Here is an 18,795-nt window from a genome sequence, read left to right as displayed (position 1 = left end):
TTTCTTTCTTTCTTTCTTTCTTCTTTTTTATAAGGGAGATGAACTCCCAGTTAATATTAAATACAATAAAGGCTTTTAAAAAATACCCATGAGTATAGAGATTGTCACTATTAGCCATATTCCTGGGGTAGCCATACCAGGGCCTCATGCCACTTTCGGGGGGAGGGGGGTTCGTCCTCGGTCCAATAATCCTCTCCCGTGGTGGAATCCTCCCTGCGGGTGTAGGTCAGGCTCGCCCTGCACCGCCCCCCCTCCCACCCCGCATTCGGGTCCCTGGGGGCGAGAAGAGCTGGGCGCTGTCGGGCGCGTGGGGGAGCCAGGGCAGGGACGAGCGTGACCAGGAGCCAGAGCGATCGCGGCCAGAGAGGGAGGAGGCGGCCAGGCCCAGCCTGACGCAGCGGCGGCGGCGGCGAAGCAGGCCACTGCCAGGGCACTCGGGCAACCAGCGCCAACCTTCCCCGCCTCCTCCTCCCGCGGCTCCCCGCGCGTGGGAGTGAGTGCGTCGCGCGCCCGCCCAGGGTCACGGGCCCGGGGCATCCTCTGCACGCTAGCCCGGGCGGAGGGAGGCGCAGGAGCGCGCGCGACGGGCGGAGGCGGGGAAAGGAGCCGGCGAGGCGGAGGCGAGGGAGGGGAGGGGAGGAGGGACCCGCCCGCCGCGCCCCGGCCGCCGGGCATGTGTGGCCGCAGGCGCCCGTCGCCGCCGCTGTCCCAGGGCTGAACCGCACCCGGGTGTCCGGGACGGTGTGTGCGCGAGTGTGTCTGTCAGCGCGGGCGAGCGCCACGCCGGCCCCGAGCCTCCCGCTCGCTCCCCCGGGCCGCGGTGCATGTTCGCCTCTTGCTACTGTGTGCCGAGAGGCAGGAGGACCATGAAAATGATCCACTTTCGGAGCTCCAGCATCAAATCGCTCAGCCAGGAGATGAAATGCACCATCCGGCTGCTGGACGACTCGGAGATCTCCTGCCACATCCAGGTGCGGGCTGCCCCTGACGAGGGCGCGGGGGCCTCTGCGGGTGGGCGTGCGTCGGCACGGGGGAGGAACCCGCGCGAGGGCCTGCTGGAAAGCCAGATTTCTCTTTCCCCGCCCTGTGAGACTGGGAGCAGTACCCAGGGATGGGGCGCGTTATCCGCGCTGGGGCCCCTTCCCTGGCGTGCAAGCTGCGCGCACGTCTCGCTGCGCCTAGGCTGGGGGCGCCGGGCAGCTGCTCCCTGGAAGAGACTAACCCCTCTGTCCCTTACCACGCCACGAAATGGGAGCTCAGAGAGCCGAGAGGGACACCTGCGTGTCGCCCATTCTTTCTTCCCTTCCTCCACGTGGAGAAGGCATGCACCAGCTCGGGTTCACTCATTTCTCTCGGGCTCCCAGGCTCCGAAGGTGCCTCAGCCCTAGGGACCCACTTTCACTCCCTGCCGCCCTCCTACCGATGGCGTTTACTTCTCCGCGTGGGGCAGCGGGGAAGTTTCCCGGGAGTGAGAGCGGCTGGACCGACCTAGGCTCCAGCCTTGAGGGATGGGGCGCGCGCTACGCGGATTCCCCAAAAAGAATCATGAAATCCGTGTGTTTCAGAGAAAGGAAAAGGGCTGTGAGACTCTCAGAGAGGGAGCCTTGCAGGACCTGGGTCCGGGGAAGAAGTGCCCCTTGGAATGTTGGTGGACAGTGCTCCTTCCCAAGTTGGAGAAGCAAGAGTTCTTTGGGCGAAGGTAGCTTTCCTGGCAGCCTCATTCTCGGGTAGTAAGTGCTTTTGAGCTTGCAGGAGATGTAGTGTGAGCTGCAAGGGTGTGTGTGTGTGCGTGTGTGTGTGTGTGTGTGTGTGCGCGCGCGCACACACACGCACGCACACTTTCGGTGAGCGTATATGTAGGCAAATGTGTGCCCTCTCCTTTGACCCACTAGGCGCGCACAATCTGGAAAGGTCGTGTCAATGCTCAGCACGATTAGCTTCTGACTTTTAAGTCTGTTTGCTTATTTATCTCGGGGATTTCCTCTCTCTCCTACCTGAGTTTTGAGGCTCCAGGACTGAGCTGTTTTTTTAAATACAGAGCACACTACCGAGTTCCGAGTTCCGTTGGGAGATGAATGGGGGCAGCGTCTCTCAGCGGCAGGAGTAGGTCTCTGGCTGTGTTAACCCCTAAATGAATGAGTGAATGAATGAATGAAAGGTTTTTCCCGTTTATTTGTTTGTTTGCCAGTGGGAGTTTGTGACACAGAGACAGTGGCAACTAATTTGCAAGCTGACAGCGGGACAAGTTTCAAGGCAGGAATGTGGTGCCCCATGATCTCCCAGGAGAGTAGGCTCCTAGTGAATTTTCTGGAGGATCTTGAATTTCATTCTGAGCTAAGCAGTGCTGCTAAACTTAATAATAAAAGGATTAGCAGGTTAGGCAGTTTTTTTTCCTGCCTCAGGGTTGCACAGAAAGCTTTGGCATGTACTGTTTTGTGATCCAGAGATAGTTGAGCACTTTGCTTTAGGTCCTAGGATGGATGTACAGAACCTTTAACCCCCATTGAATATGTAAATATTAGAGGGACCAGCAGCAGAGTGGAGATGTTGAGCTCTCCTCTGCTCTCAGTCCTCTGTGTGCACAGTCCTGTTCCACTTGGAGTTGACACCACTGGGTTTTATCTCCTTTGGGACTTAGTCTTCCTCAGAATAGATAAGTAGTCCCCAAAGGACATGTATTTGTTGCCTGGTGTCCAGGGAAACAATAAATGGTAGCAGGTCTAATAATAGTTTGGAAAGTTAAGAGTCTGTATGGCCCAACCCATGCCAAAGAGGTTAATGTGCTATATTCCAAAATGTTGACTTTGGAATTGCTTAAATGTCAAATGTTTCATTTTGTGGCACATCTTTTTCTGCTCCTTCTGCCTCCAAATGGTGATTATTATTTAACCAATTGAAATGAATTAAAGATCCTATATTGATAGTTTTGGACCTTCTGCCTTCCTAGACTTTTTCAAGTCCAGGAATTGAAATTGCCCTTCTGGGTACAGGGTCACAGAGAACTTTCCATTTGTTTAAAGTTAGAACAAAATGGTATTTTGAAAAAAGAACTATTGGAGTTATTAGTACATGCCCTAGGGAATCCATCCCTTCACCTTTCCTGGCTTGCCTTTCCCCTCTGTTCCAGGGAATCACAAAGATAAAGAAGTATGTGCACTGTCACATTCATCCTCCCTCCAAAATCTGCACAACATATGAGTTATGAAGGGTTTTTGTTTTTGTTTTTGCAAAACAACAACTTTTAACTATTCTTTTCCAAATTAGATAATTGGAGTGCTTATTGACAAGGAAAACTTCAAAGAAACAACCTAATGGCCCAGTGTCAGCTGCCTGGTATCTGTTCCAGGGGAGCTGCTGAAAGTCACTTGCTCTGTCTCTTTCCATGGAGTTTAGGATGTTGTCCCATCACGTCATTAGAGTATGACTGTTTAGGGCTGGGGAAGAGGAATTCCGAGTGGACAGGGAGAAAAAAGAGAGTGTAAGGCACCAGACGGAGGCCTGGGGAAAGGAAGGAGTTGCCGAATACTCCCTACTAGGCTTTTCCAGCTGAGCCAATCCTTGAAGTCTGGACAGTGTAGAAGGACATGAGTTAACTCTTACCTCTTTTATTCAGTCTTTCTGCTTCTAGGAGAGTGGAGTCCTAGCTAGCCACCTCTCCCATTGTATCCACTTTTTTCCCCCCCAGATGCTGGCATGGTTATTCATAACTCCTTCTAATGAACTTGTCATTTTTCAATACTGACTTTTATTGAGTAAAACGTAGACTTTTCACATGATACACTCTTTAGCAAAGCCTGGTAAACATGGTTGATGTCATTGGAATTGGCTGGGGACTTTGATTTGTGTTTGAACAGAAACTCTAACATAGTGCTTAACACACATTAGGCACTCAATAATATTTATAAATGTAGATCGAATAATTTCCTTTGTAGATTGCTAAATTCGCAGGGTAGGAACATTTTGTTGAGGCTGTTGTTGTTCATTAAGGATTCCCCAATACCCGAAGGAGTACCTGGCATATAATTGTGTTCGATAAACATTTGTTGATTGAATGAACGCCCAGTATTTAATCTAGCTCTTTACCTATCAGCATGACAGTAGCATGACAACACTGGATTGGGAGATACATGGTTTAATTATGTTACCAACCAGTTTGGTGACAAGGAGCAAGTCACTTGACATTTGTAGTCAGTGTTTCCTCTTTTGTAAAATAAGGGAGTTGGGTTAGATGGATGGTTCCAATTTAATAAGTTTGGTTTAATCATTATCTAGACCAGTTGCACTGGAGTGGAACACTGTTGTTAACAAAGGGGTTGGATACACTTCATCTCATGATTTTCTTCTCTCCCTTTTATTGATGTTATTGTGTTATTGAGTATCACCTCAGTTTTATAGATAATGGCATAAGAGGCCTATAGAGATTATGCAATTTGGGTTACCTGGCAACGAAGTAGCTTAGAACCCAGGTTGTTGGACTAAAAATGCAGAGCTCTTCCTTCTCTGTAGCTGCCTCTTGAGACTTGAGAGTTAGGGTGCTTTCGGCTGCAAGTGAGAGAGTGACCAAGTTGAAGTGGATTAAATAATAAGTGCACTAAGTGTCTTCTGTAATGAGAAGTCCAGAGGTAGGGCAGTTGCAGAGTTGTCTGGTGGTTCTGCATGGACCCGGGTGCTTTCCGTCTTTCCACTCTGTCATCCTCAGCGCATCAGCTCTGTTGCTTAGAGTGGTCATTATCATAAGGTGGCTGTGGGCATTGTGGGTGTGATGTGGATGTGTCAGGCACTACTGTATCCACGATATAAGAGGTGGTACTTCCTCGTGTATTTCTTTTTATCCCAGAAGAAGACCTTTCCTAGAGGCCCCCCTCAGTCTTCCTGTCAGATCTTGTTGGCCAGGACTGGATCATACACCCGTGCCCTAGCTTCAAAAGAGTCTAGGAACATGTGTGTCTGGTAGCTTCGCTCTTCACTCTCTATAGTGGGAGGTGGGCTTTGACCTTATGGAAGCAATGGAGAAGTGCGTGTGTGTGTGTGTGTGTGTGTGTGTGGTGGGGGGGTACTCGCACGTGCATGTCTGTGGTCTTTCTGAGGCAGGGAGAGCTGTTGCGTCTTTCAGAATTGGTCAGATTGAGTTGCAATTATTGTTACAATAAAATTGTCAGAAGAGTTTAATGAGCTGTTATGTAAGCCATGGCTTACTGGAGGTAACCTTTGTATGATCATATTCCAGAATAGGAAAAATTGTTGGATTGTCCTTCGTTGCTTGTGTTGTTAAATGGCACTTCAGTCCTTACTGAACTGGTGGGTTCTGGGCAGCTCCGAGTCATCTAATGTCGCAGAGGCACAGCTGGTAGAGCTCTACTCTTGTTGAAGTGGCCATATGGCGAAGAGGCTGAGAGCTTATGTTCTGGAGTACTACTTGCTTGGGTTGGAACCCTGGCTCGACCACTGCCTAGCCAGGTGACTTTGGGTAAGTCACTTTCCCAATTTGGGTCTCAGTTTGCTCATCTGTAAAGTGGGGATAACAAGAGCAGAGACCGCATGGGCTTGTTGTAATGCTTGGTACCTGACCCCTAGTAAGAGCTGAAAAAATACTGACTGTTATCTTATTATTATTATGTGAAGCTATAGTCGAGGTAATTCTAAGTAGTGGGGAGGCTTTAGCTTAGGCTCTAATGTCTTTAAGCCTAAATTCCATCATTTTATGATTATGCAAGACCTTAAACAGGTCCCTATGCCTCCTGTTGTCCATCTGTGAAATAGGCACAATAATTCTTTGTTGCCAGCCTCCATTGGGTTGTTGAGATGGCGTATATGAGAGCATGTTGTAAAGGTTAAAACATCACCCAAATGTAGAACACTATTCTAATTAATTTATCTGGGGGAAAAAAGAGAGTTTATTCCTTTTTTTCTCATCTGTTGGAACAGGAACTGGATGATCGCATGCAAACATTCACATGTGCTGAATATCAGGCCCCACGATGGTCCTGGTGATGAAATCCAAGCTAGGTCCAATCGACAGCCACACCTCTTCTGATAATAAGGACACGCCAACACTTTTCTCTATCAGACTCATCTAGAATGCCATTAAGAGTCCACTGAAAATCAGACACAAAAGGAAGAGAAGGGGGAGGCACTCTGTGAAATACTGTGGCCCCACTCTGACGTTTTTAAGCCTAGATTATATGGGCCAGCTCTTTATATTAAGTATGTTGTGAATAAAAAAGTAATGTTATTTCAATGGTCTGCTAAGATCTTATCTCTTGATGTCCTCAAAGCAAAGGCAAAGTGTATTGACTGCAGAGTGAATGTAATATCGTTGGCTCCACATCATTTGGACAGTATATCAGCTGGGTGCTTGTAACGACATCTAACAAATTCTAATTCAAACTGACTTTAACATTAAGGACACTTGCTGGATCATATATCCAGAAGTCTTGAGTTAAGGGCTTCATTCAAGGACGATCCTGCCTTCTTTTTAATTTTTTTTAGATGTTTATTTATCTTGAGAGAAAGAGAGAGCGAGCAGGGGAGAAGCAGAGAATCCCAAGCAGGCTCTGCAATGCCAGCTCAGAGCCTGATGTGGCACTTGAACTCACAAACCGTGAGATCATGACCTGAGTGGAAATCAAGAGTTGGACGTTTAATCCCCTGAGCCACCCAGGCGCCCCCATCCTGACTTTTGTAAGGCTTTATCCTCATACTGGCAGGGAATGGTTATGGTAGGGTCAGTTCTCACCTTCTTGTGGGACACCCTCCAGAGGCAGAGAGAAACGACTTCCAACCCAGCATTCCAAGCAAAAGTCCTGCAGCCACGCCCATCCCTGTCACATGCCCATCCCTGAACCACTGACTGTAGTCAGTGGGAAGGAATGTGCTTATTAGCTTAAGGTGAGCAGAACCTGAGCCTGGGACTCAGCATGGAGTCAACTTCCCTCCTGCTGGTGGCCTGTATGGTGGGGGTGGGTCAATACCTAAAAATCAAGGCTCTCTTGAGAGAGGGGGAGATAGCTGCTAGGAAGATAACCCATAATAGCCACACTAGATATTTTGTCTGGGTCAGTGGTTCTCAAATTGTGCCCTGGGGACCCCTGGACGTCCCTCAGGTCCTTTCAGGGCATCTTCGAGGTTCAAACTATTTTCAAAGTAATACTAAAATGTAGTTTTACATTTCCTTGGGGAATAGTTTTATTGAGATGTAATTTACATACTTAAATCTTCCTACTTAAGGTATACGGTTTCAATATCTTCACAGAACTGTGCACCTATCACCACAATCAATTTTGAAACTTTTTCACCATCCCCAGAAGAAACCCAGTGCCTTTTAGCAGTCATACCCTCCTTTTCCCCTGACCCTTCCAGCCCTAGGAAACCACTCATCTACTTTCTGTCTCTGTAGATTTGTCTGCTGTGGGCGTTTGATAAAAAAAATGGAAACATACAATATGTGGGCTTTTGTGCCTGGCTTCTAAGCATGTTTTCAAGGTTCATCCACGTTGTAGCATGTATCAGTACTCCTTCCCTTTTTATTGCTGAATAATATTCCAGTGTGTGGCTAGACCAGTTCATCAGCTGGTGAAAATTTGGGCTATTTCCACTTTTTGGCTGTTACAAATAATGTTGCAGTGAACATTACTGCAAACATTTCTGTGTGGATACACCTTCATTTCTTTTGAGCGTATGCCTGGGAATGAAATTACTGGCTGGGTCTACGTTTAACTTTTTGAAGACTGCCGCACTATTTTCTCAAGGAGCCCCACCATTTTACATTCCCATCAGCTGTGTACAAGGGTTTCAATTTCTCCACATCCTTGCCAACACTTTTTATTATTTGTCTGTTTGGTTATAGCCACCTTAGTGGGTGTGAGGTGGTATTCTTACTGTGGTTTTGATTTGCATTTCCTTGATGGCTAATGATGTTGAGTATCTTTTCATGTGCCAGTGGGCCATGTGTATATCTTTTTTGGAGAACTACTTGGATTCTTTGCCCATTTTTAAGTTGGATTGTCTTATTATTGAGTTGTAAGAGTTCTTTATATGTTCTGGATACTTATATAATACATGACTTGTAAATATTTTTCCTGTTCTGTGGGTTGTCTTCTTACTTTATTTCTTTTTCTTTTTAAGAGAGAGAGTGAGAGCATGTGAGTGGGGGAAAGGGGCAAAAGGAGAGAGAGAGAGAGAATCTTTTTTTCTTAAATGTTTATTTATTTTTGAGAGAGAGAGAGAGACAGAGCACAAATGGGGGAGGGGCAGAGAGAGAAGGAGACACAGAATCCAAAGCAGGCTGAGCTGTCAGCAAGAGCCCGACACAGGGCTCGAACTCACAGATGCCGAGATCATGACCTGAGGCAAAATCAAGAGTCAAATACTTAACTAACTGACCCACCCAGGCGCCCCAAAAGAATTTACTTTCTTGATGGTGTCAGAAGTTTTTCAACTTTGATTAACTCCAACTTTTTTTTTTTTCCTTTTGTTGCTTGTATTTTTGATGTCATAGCTAGGAAGCTATTTCATAATCCAGGGTCATGAAGACTTCTGCCTATGTTTTTTTTAAATAGCTTTATAGTTTTACCTTTAGGTTTTGGATTCATTATTGTATTAATATATAATTTATACACAACACAATTTACCAATTTAAAGTGTACATTTCAGTGGATTTTAGTGTATTCAAAAGGTTGTACAATCATTACTACTGTCTGTTTCCAGAAGACTTTCATCATGCCCCAAATAAACCTGTACCCATTAACAGCCTGAGAGTGTTCTGGTTCCCATTCCACTGTACGGAGAGAGGGTTTTCCCCCATACATCCAACACCACCTACACATGCAATTCAATTCCATTTTGACACTGTCTACCTGGAGATAACATCACATCCTACAGGCTCAGTCCCATAAGACCGCCCCCACTTCAGAGGCCAGTCACGAGTCCAGGCTGTCACCTAGGCTTCTGATTGACTGGTTGTAGATCAGAGGTTCTCACAACCTCCTCGAGTTTGATTAGTTTGCTGGAGCGGCTCCCAGAACCCAGAAAAACATTCTATTTACTAGATCACTAGTTTATTAGAAAAGGCTGTAACAGCCAGATGGAAGAGACGCATAGAGCAAGGTGCAGGGGGAAGGGTATGGAGCTTCCATATCCTCTCCAAGGAGTAGCGATCTCCTGGAAGCTCTCAGAATTCCGTCCTGTTGGGTTTTTATGGAGGCTTCATTACATAGGCACGATTGATTAAATCATTGACCATTGGTGGTTGAACTCAATTTCCAGCTCCTCTCCCCTCCCTGGAGGTCTGGACAGTGGGATTGCAAGTTCCAACCCTCTCTAAACACCCGGTTCTCCTGGCAACCAGCCCCCATCCACAGGGGATTTCCAAAAGTCACCTCATTAACATAACAAAAGATACTTTTATTGCTCATGTCACTTAGGAAATTACAAGGGTTTTAGGAGCTCTGTGCCAGAAATGAGGACAAAGACAAAAATGTATATTTCTTATTATAATTCACAGTAGCACACAGCTACTCCTCATCTTTGATCCAGTTAGAGTTAACTTTTGTATAGGGTGTAAAGTAGGGGTCCAACTTCATTCTTACGCATGTGAATATTTAGCTATCCCAGCACCGTTGTTTGAAAAAACGATTTTCTTCCCCATTGAATTGTCTTGTCATCCTTGTTGAGATGTTGTTTGCTTTTTCCACTCTCGTTCTCTTACAAGTGTGCAGTGGAGTTTTCTAGAGGCTGTATGATATGTGCTATGGAAACACATTAAATGCAGAAGCAGATGTGAGAATCCAGCTGTCTTTTATTGAGCCAGACATTAAAGATTTTTGCAAAAATGTAAAACAATGCTACTTTTCTCATTAAATTAGTTATTTTGTAAATACAAGTTATTTTTCATAAAACGTGCAACTTTTGTTAATGTGCAGTGGGATTATTATTCTTGCATGACTCAAAACATTCACTATTCAAAAAAATTCTCAGGGGGCGCCTGGGTGGCGCAGTCGGTTAAGCGTCCGACTTCAGCCAGGTCACGATCTCGCGGTCCGTGAGTTCGAGCCCCGCGTCGGGCTCTGGGCTGATGGCTCAGAGCCTGGAGCCTGTTTCCGATTCTGTGTCTCCCTCTCTCTCTGCCCCTCCCCCGTTCATGCTCTGTCTCTCTGTGTCCCAAAAATAAATAAACGTTGAAAAAAAAAATTAAAAAAAAAAAATTCTCAGGAAATTGATATATCCAACCCCCCCAAAAATTCTAGGGATCCTTCATAGTGTACAGGAGTTTTGAGACCAACAAGCTTAAGAACTATAGGTTTTGGTGCCTCTGAATTTACTGAACTTATTGAAATATTAAAAAAAAAACACAAATAAATCAAAATGGAACTCCCAGTGTATCGTGGACCTCCAGAAGATTCCTGACAAGTTATAGGTATTTGAAATGATAGCAACTAAATAAAAAACACCCATTGTATACATGGAAAATGTGTATATGTGTATTTGGAATTCTTACTAGTAACTATGTACTTTTGTGTGTGTGTGTGTGTGTGTGTGTGTGTGCGTGTGCGCACGCATGTGTGCTTGTGCGTGTGTAGCAGTGTTAAGAGAAGGACAAAACTAGATTCCACTGGAGTAAGCATTTCCCAAATGAACTTGCTCTCCAGCTGAATCTTCAGTTTTCAACTGTAATAATTAGATAAAGCCACGTCTTATTTTGAGACCCCTCTTCTGACTGGAAAGGGTACAGCAACAATGGGTTAACAGTTTAAAATGTAAACCACTTGAAGTCACTTGAATTAGTCACTTGAACTCTTAAGTTCTACTTCTTTTTCTAAGTAGGCATTTTGGGAAAACTTAAAAATTGCAGGAATGGAGGGGGCATCTGGGTGGCTCAAGCGGTTAAGCATCCAACTTTGGCTCAGGTCATGATCTCACGGTTCATGAGTTCGAGCCCCAAATTGGGCTCTCTGCTGTCAGCACAGAGCCTGCTTCAGATCCTCTGTCTCCCTCTCCTTTGCCCCTCCCCTACTTGTTCTTTCTTTCTCTCTCTCAAAATAAACTTAAAAAAATTGCATGAATAGAAATATCAGAGTTTGCCCTGCAGAGAATCCAGTATGAGGTTCATGCGCATGAGTAATAGGCATGTGGTGTATATAGCACGGTTTCTCCTTGTTTCCGCTTTGTGTGATGAAGGATTCATGTTGCTTCTGTGAAGTAGCAGAGAGCCAGACCTGGAGTCTAGAAATGGGGAAAAGTAGGATTATGGTCAGGAATTGTTAGGGCAGGTTTTGTGAGTGAGAGTTGAACTTAATTCAGGTCCAAAAGAGTTGGTGTTCAGCTCTTGGGAGGGAAGTGTAAATGCTTCTTAGTCTCTGATAATTCATGTGGCTCCTCTGTGCTCTTGTTAAGATGCATATGCTGATCTAGGAGGTCCTGGAGCCCCTGGGTGGCTCAGCAGATTAAGCGTCTGACTCTTGGGTTCGGCTCAGATCATGATCTCACAGTGCATGAGTTCGAGCCCTGAGTTAGGCTTTGTGCTGACAGTGCGGAGCTTGCTTGGGATTGGCTCTCTCTTTCACTTTCTCTCTGCTCTTCCCCAACCCGCTCAGAATAAATAAATAAAATAAAATAACAAAACAAAACTCAACTACGAAGTCCTGCGGAAGGCCCTGGAATTCAGCATCTCCAACAAGCTTCCAGCATTCTAACAAGCTGCTGTTACTGGTCTGTGGAATGGTACGGAGTTAGGGGAATTTATCTGTCTCATAATGAAATTCTTATTTTTATTTATTTATTTTTTTAAATTTTTATCTAGAGAGAGACAGAGCATGAGTGAGGGAGGGGCAGAGAGAGAGGGAGACATAGAATCTGAAGCAGGCTCCAGGCTCTGAGCTGTCAGCACAGCGCCCAACCCGGGGCTGGAACTCATGAACTGTGAGATCGTGACCTGAGCCGAAGTCAGATGCATAACTGACTGAGCCGCCCAGGTGCCCCTCATAATGAAATTCTTCATTTCCTTGAGTGTGGGGACTTTTTGGCTTTTATCTCCCTTGATAACCTCTCACCCGGCACATTTCCCTTAGTAGATGTTCAGTGAATGTTTGAGTAAGTGAATGAATGGATAAAGGAATCCATCCAGGTGTGTGTATCATGACAGATTGAAATACTGATGAGACACTGATGCTGGGCTGGCATGATTCCTTTTGATTCCCAGCTGCAGCCAAATCACGAGATTGTTTTTTAAGCAGGATTTCCTATGATGGCCAATCTGATGAAGTGTTGAGCACATGGGGGTGCAGGGTTAATAAGAGACTTCTTGTCTCTCTGGGCCACACTTCCTGCTCTTGCTTTCCTGTATCCTGGACTCTCAGTGGCATTGCAGAGGAACTCTGGCAACTTCTTGGCACAAACAAATCATTGTATGTCAGCCAGCAGTGCCTGGAAGCTCCCTGGGGCAGAGGGGACCCAGCTGTCCTCACTTGCAGAAGTGATCCCAGGGGACAGTGACCCTGGAGGACAGTGAAAAATGCATTCGAGGTGTAACATAGGCTCTGAAGCTGTTTGTTTTGGTTGCTTTCCCTGAAGGTTTAGGAGAGAAGTGAGACGATAAGTTAAAAAAAAAAAATGAAGCTTGGGGCGCCTGGGTGGCTCAGTCGGTTAAGCCTCCGACTTCGGCTCAGGTCGTGATCTCGTGGGCTCATGAGTTCAAGCCCCACGTTGGGCTCTGTGCTGACAACTCAGAGCCTGGAGCCTGCTTCAGATTCTGCTCTCTCTCTGCCCATCCCCTGCTCGTGCTCTGTCTCTCTCTCAAGAATATATAAACATTTAAAAAAAAAATGAAGCTTAGTCTAAGAGGAAAGAGCAATTGTGTAGATCAACAATTATATTTTTAAAAGGGGATTAGTGAAGTGTTTTGAAATAACATCAATCTTATTTGATAAGCATTTCAAATATATCTTCTGTATGCTGAGTACAGAGCGTACAGGGTATGCTATACAGGGTAACTAGACATAAAAAGAAAAAATAAACAGCCATCAAGAAGCTCCCAGTCATTTGGGGAAAGAGAGACAAGATAATGGTACAAGGACAAAATGACAGCTATAGTGACAGGTATATGGAGATGAAGAACCAAGAGGAGGCATCTATATCAGACTGAGGCATCAATAAGTATTTCTGGTATAGATGGATCTTGATTAATAATTAAAGGACAAGTGGAAATCAATTATTTGAAGAAGGAGAAAAAGGCATTTCAAGTAAGGTGAGCCTTTGCTTGATATAAAACCCGGAGCGTGAAGCCACATGATCAAATGTAGAAATGAAGGAAGGGAGAATCCGGGATTCAGTCCCACGTGGTTTGTTTCCGTAACAAAGGTAATGGCCATGCCCTGCCCCCCTCACTGCCCCCCCCCCGCCAGGAAAGACAGAAATGGCCACATAATTTGGGGGCCCATTGCAAAGTGAAAACATGGAGCCCTGTGTTAAAAAATTAAGACTTTCAAGAATGCAGCAGTCGACTTTTAAACCAAGTGTGGGGCCGTTCTAAGCATGGGTCATGCACCCATAAAGTTGGCCCTGAGAAGATGAGGAGGAGGAGGAGATGATGAGTTTCATTTTGGGCTCTTAACCTTGAGGAGCCTGTAGGGTATCTGAGTGGAGAATTCCCAGTAGACAGTTGGAAATAAGCAGACAAAGTCAGCAGAGAGGTCTGGTGTGGAGACACAGATAAGGGAGTCCTTTAGTGTGCACACAAGTGATGATAGAAACCATGGAGGTGTGAAATGAAACCATGAGGATGAGTCTTTTCTATCTTTCTGTTGGGGGCATCCTCGTAGATCAAACCGATGGATTATGAGCTCTGGAATTCTTCCCAAGAATGCTTGACTGCTTTTCTTTTGTGAGGCAACTTGGACCAGAGTAGGGGCTTCTCCGTTTTCTCCTGCAAGCATGGCAGCCAGATCAGAGTTACCAGTGGAAAAGCATTTTTCTGCTCTTCATCCTCATTTCCTTGCTTGGACTAGCAAATGAAAAAAGTCTTCTCTCAGCCTGAAGGTTCTGTGTTACAAAGCATCGGATTTTCACTCCAGGGAAGTCACCCTTTGAGACAGTGTCACGAACGTTAAACAGATAATACATCTTAAAATCCTACCAGCTTGATACAAAATGAAAGTAAACAAACATGTTGTATGAAGAGCAGCTTTGCGAGTTACGCTGTAATAATTTATCTATTATTTAATATTAATTTATACCTCCTATATCTCCTATAGCAAATTTTGTTTTCTACTTAGTTCCCGGGGGATTATTGTGACTATTAATTAAAATAAATTCGAGTTCTGTGTAATTGCTCCAAGAAATAATCTAATATTAGTAACAGAAGGACCAGATTGTAGATGCACAATAGAGTTTTGTTTGAATATATATGCTAAGGTTTGAAGCGTGATTATTCTATAGCAGGGGAAAGCAATTAGTATGTTAACAGATTAGGGTTTGGTTTATTATCTCTCCCCTCAGAGGTGTAATTTGTTGCTTTAAGGCATGAGGGCTTGCTGGTAAACATTGGCCTGGAAAGGATCGACTGAACCAGGATCTTCATACACAAACTAGAAATTCAAACACAATATCATTTACTAATGGACTGGTAATAAAATTAAGCAGTCTTGGGACACCTGGGTGGCTCATTCGGGTCAAGCATCCAACTTCAGCTCAGGTCATGATCTCACAGTCTGTGAGTTCGAGCCCCGCATTGGGCTCTGTGCCGACAGCTCAGAGCCTGGAGCCTGCTTCAGATTCCCTGTCTCCCTCTCTCTCTCTGCCCCTCCCCTGCTCATGCTCTGTCTCTCTCTGTCTCAAAAATCTATAAAAACATTAAAAAAAATTAAAAAAATAAAATTAAGCAGTCTTAAAATATTAATAGAAGAGAGGACGAAGACCTCATTAATAAGTTGGCTAATAATTCTTCCTTGATGTTTCTAGCCGATGTTATTTTGGGGGATGGTCTCTATACATAGTGCTGCTCATTGTTCTGAAAATAATTCTAGTCCTTTTGATCTGTGTCTGTATGTAGGTGTTGTCTACAGTGTTATGGTGGTGTCGGGTATTTATTGTTCTTTGTTTAGTAGCATCCTTTCTCTACCCTCATCTGCCTCTTGATATCCTTGAGTAGTATGTTAATGATGTGCATTAGCTAGTTGATTAAATTGAATCTCAGTCTCAGAGAGGTGATGTGATTTCCCTAAGGTCACATATTTAGCAAAAGTAGGATGGGGTCTGGTGTGTTGAGTTTTAGGTTTGCTCCTACTCTGCTTAAATACTACATTATTTTGTGTTTGAATCTTCTTTGGTAGCCTAAATGCTGCAATTCTTTTTCACTGGCAACTTTTCTAATAGCGGAAGGGAGAAGCCATACACTGACCACATTTCTGGGTAAAGACAGCATATTGACATTTTATTTTATTATTTACTTATTTATTTTGAGAGAGAGAGAGAGAGAGAGAGAGAGAGAGAGAGGAAGTGCAAGTGAGGGAGGGTCAGAGAAAGAGAGAGAGAGAGGGAGAGAGAGAGAATCCCAAGCAGGCTCCACCCTGTCAGTACAGAGCCTGATGTTGGGCTCCAACTCATGAACCATGAGATTGTGACCTGAGCCGAAGTTGGCCTCTTAACTGAGCCACCCCGGCACCCCTGCATATTGACATTTTAGCACTGTCATCTGAAGGGGCACCTGGGTGGCTCAGTTGGTTAAGGACCCAACTTCGGCTAAGGTCATGATCTCACAGTTCGTGGGTTCGAGCCCCACATCCAGCTCTGCATTGACAGCATGGAGCTGCTTGGGATTCTCTCTCTCTGTCCCTTCCCCTTTCTCGCTTGCACATGCTCGCTCTCTCTCTCTCTCTCTCTCTCTCTCTCAGAATAAAGAAATAAACATAAAAAAAAGAACTGTCATCTGAGGACACAATTTTAGTTCTTCTCTACTTTCTTTCCGTCAACATGTGGTTTGGTGTATATCCACGTGAAAAGTGCGATCAACTTATCGTGTATTTATGAATATTTTGCTGTGTCACATAACTAGATAGTTGAAAGACACCTCCCTTTTTCTTTACTTGTTTGGCTTGGCATAAACTTTGCTTGCACTTTGAAATTTCAGATTAACTCCTAAGAAATTGAAAGGAAAAAAAAAAAGAGGAAGGATGATGTTGCTAGAATTTTCTTTCTGTCCTGTATGGTAATTTACCTTGTAGCTTTGAGACTGACTCTGGAAGTTGAACTCTTAGCAATCTCAGACCATGGTATGTAGAGGACTTCCGGAAGCATATGAAAACCAAACGTTTGTTAGTTAGGCCCTTGCCACATCCTTGTCAGGCTCTCTTTGTTTTGCAAGCTTAGACAGAAGAATAATAAAATCCCTGGAGTCAGGGATGGAAGAAACACTGAGTACCACCTGGAGCCTTATCAAGGAGAACTTCACCTCTTGTGTTCCCAAACCTCAAGGGAGATGTACTTACGCGGAGTGGTGTCATGGCGCAGGGGGTGGAAGGGACACCTTGAACGGCGCCTTTTGTCTCCAGATTTGGAGACATAATTTCTCCACCAGGTTGTAGGTGGCACCTTCTTGGTTCAATGCTGAATAAAAGAAAAAAAAAAAAAAGGAAAAGTTGTACAGTAATTCAAGGGCAGCCGTAAAGTCTGAGTTTGCAGCGCCAGCAGCAGTGTGGTAATTTGAGAAGAGCAAATTAGAAGAACAAAGCAGATTTTAATCATATGCCACAGAGAGGAAGGTGGTTTAGGTTTATCTCCAAATTGTACCTCCATTAGAGAAAGGGAGGGTTTTAAAGCTATTATCCAATATTTATTGTTAAAGATTTCTTTCTTCTTTCTCCCCAGTCTTTCTTTAGTACACTCACTGGGTGGGGAATGCCAGCCTTTGTATTGAGCGGTTGTTAAATATAAAACATTTTTCTGGTATTACTGGAAATGGAGGGGGAGAAAGAGAAAGGTTGAGGGAGAGATATTGATTTTGAGATTCAAGGTCTTTATCTTTTAGAAGATTTTGGTCTGAAGGTAAAATTGAATATTAGGAAAGTGTCTCCTCACATCTTTCCATCTATCCATCCATCCATCCATCCAACAAACATTTATTGAGCACCTCTGTTAAGGACTGGTCTGAGGATTAGAGATACAGAGATAAAGAAAAATATGGTCCTTTGCTGTCTAGTGGAGAAGATGCACACATAAACAGATTCAAGGTGCTAATACTATGATAGAAGGGCACCAGAACATTGTTGGAGCAAACAGAGCAGCCAACAGTAGAGCCGAAGTGTGGCTTGGGGAGGGTTTATCGCTCCTTTAATCTCTGGTTGCTCTTCTCCAAAGTCACTGCTCCTCAAAAGGATGTTCTTTAAATGGATCACTGATATTTTCTCACTCACATTACTTGTAAATAAGAACATCTTTAAGAACTTTGCTCTTCTTGGGGCATCTGGGTGGCTCAGTTGGTTGAGTGTCCGACTTCGCTCAGGTCCTGATGTCATGGGCTCGTGAGTTCATGCCCCACGTCAGGCTCTGTGCTGACAGCTCAGAGCCTGGAGCCTGCTTTGGATTCTGTGTCTCCCTCTCTATCTGCCCCTCCTCTGCTTGTGCTGTCTCTCTCAAAAATAAATAAACGTTAAAAAAAATCATATTAAGAACTTTGCTCTTCTCAGCAAATATCTCAGCAAAAAATTGTGCCTTGCTATATAATGTGATTTTAAGAGAAGTTACAAACTCGCTTGCCTGCTTCCTACTAGATTTTCACCCACAAAGTGTCTCCTATATAGAAATTTGGGAGTAGCCCCTGGGGCTACTAATCTAGCCCGAGAAGAACAGGGAAGATTTTCTGGAGATGATGTCTCAAGTGAGTTTTAAAGAAAAGGTAAGTATTGTTTGGCCAGTAAATCAGGGGAGTCTATACAGAGGTGTAGAGCTGGGCAAAGAAGGGCATTCTAGCAGAAGGCTGAGTGTAGGCAAAGGCATTGTGTTTGTGGGAAGCTAAAAGAAATGCATTATGATTTTATATATCAACAGAGAGTTCTATACTACGCAGTGGAGAGTTGGCAATTACCTGCTCAGACTACGTAGACAATAGAGTGGACAGTTGGAGTCTAGAAAACAATATGACTACTGTTTACTAGGGGATTACTACTATTACTAGGGAATAATTAAGATAACCCTATTGAGGCATGGTTTGCATGGGCCAAAATGACGTGGAAAATTGGTTTGCAGCTAAGCTGCACTTCCAGAGCTAGAGGTAAGATACATTGGGTGTTTTATCTTTGGCTTTGAATGCCTCAGTGCTTCTTGGAAAACACCACCATGAGGAACGCTGGAGTTTTCGAGTTCTTAGTGAACGTTTTAAACTTTTATGTGTCGTTGGGGGTGGTGATGGTTCCATGACCTTTAGTGAGCCCATTGATGAAGCAAGTCTTTCTTAATTAGAGATCAGGGAATTGACAGACTTTTCCAAGGCAACTCACTCCATTAACTTGTTGGGATAGTTCCAAGCCCAAGCAGGGAGGGCCTGACGGAAATCGTTGTGGGGGCTCCAGGAAGTAGATGTTGAACAGCTGCAGGAAGTAAGTGTTGAATGGAAATGAGATGACTTGAAAGAGGCCTCCTTGTATACTTTAGACAAGCACTGTCCAGTAGAACTTTTGTGATGGTGAAGCTGTTTTATATCTGTGCCGTCCAACTTGGTAGCCACTAGCCGAAAGTGGCTGTTGAGCTCATAGAATGTGACATACGTGCCTGAGGAACTGAACTCCAATGTTATTTAATTTTAATTCG

At 44.6% G+C, this 18,795-nt stretch overlaps 1 protein-coding gene across 2 annotated transcripts in view; it reads left to right on the top strand.

The window, feature by feature from the left end:
• The first annotated feature begins 656 nt into the window (after positions 1-656).
• Positions 657-18,795, top strand: part of FRMD3 (FERM domain containing 3) — a 307,593-nt gene continuing 289,454 nt past the window's right edge. The window contains exon 1 of one of the 2 annotated variants that reach the window (XM_043567035.1): positions 657-971. In XM_043567035.1, the coding sequence (XP_043422970.1) occupies positions 825-971 (147 nt within the window). In that variant the 5' untranslated portion in view covers positions 657-824. The remainder of the gene's footprint in view (positions 972-18,795) is intronic. The other variant, XM_043567036.1, reaches the window with a different exon arrangement.

This window comes from Prionailurus bengalensis, chromosome D4, assembly GCF_016509475.1.
Source record: "Prionailurus bengalensis isolate Pbe53 chromosome D4, Fcat_Pben_1.1_paternal_pri, whole genome shotgun sequence".
Classification (NCBI taxonomy): domain Eukaryota; kingdom Metazoa; phylum Chordata; class Mammalia; order Carnivora; family Felidae; genus Prionailurus; species Prionailurus bengalensis.
The sequence above is the reverse complement of the archived record's forward strand: the minus strand, read 5'-3'. Positions and strand labels throughout refer to the sequence as shown.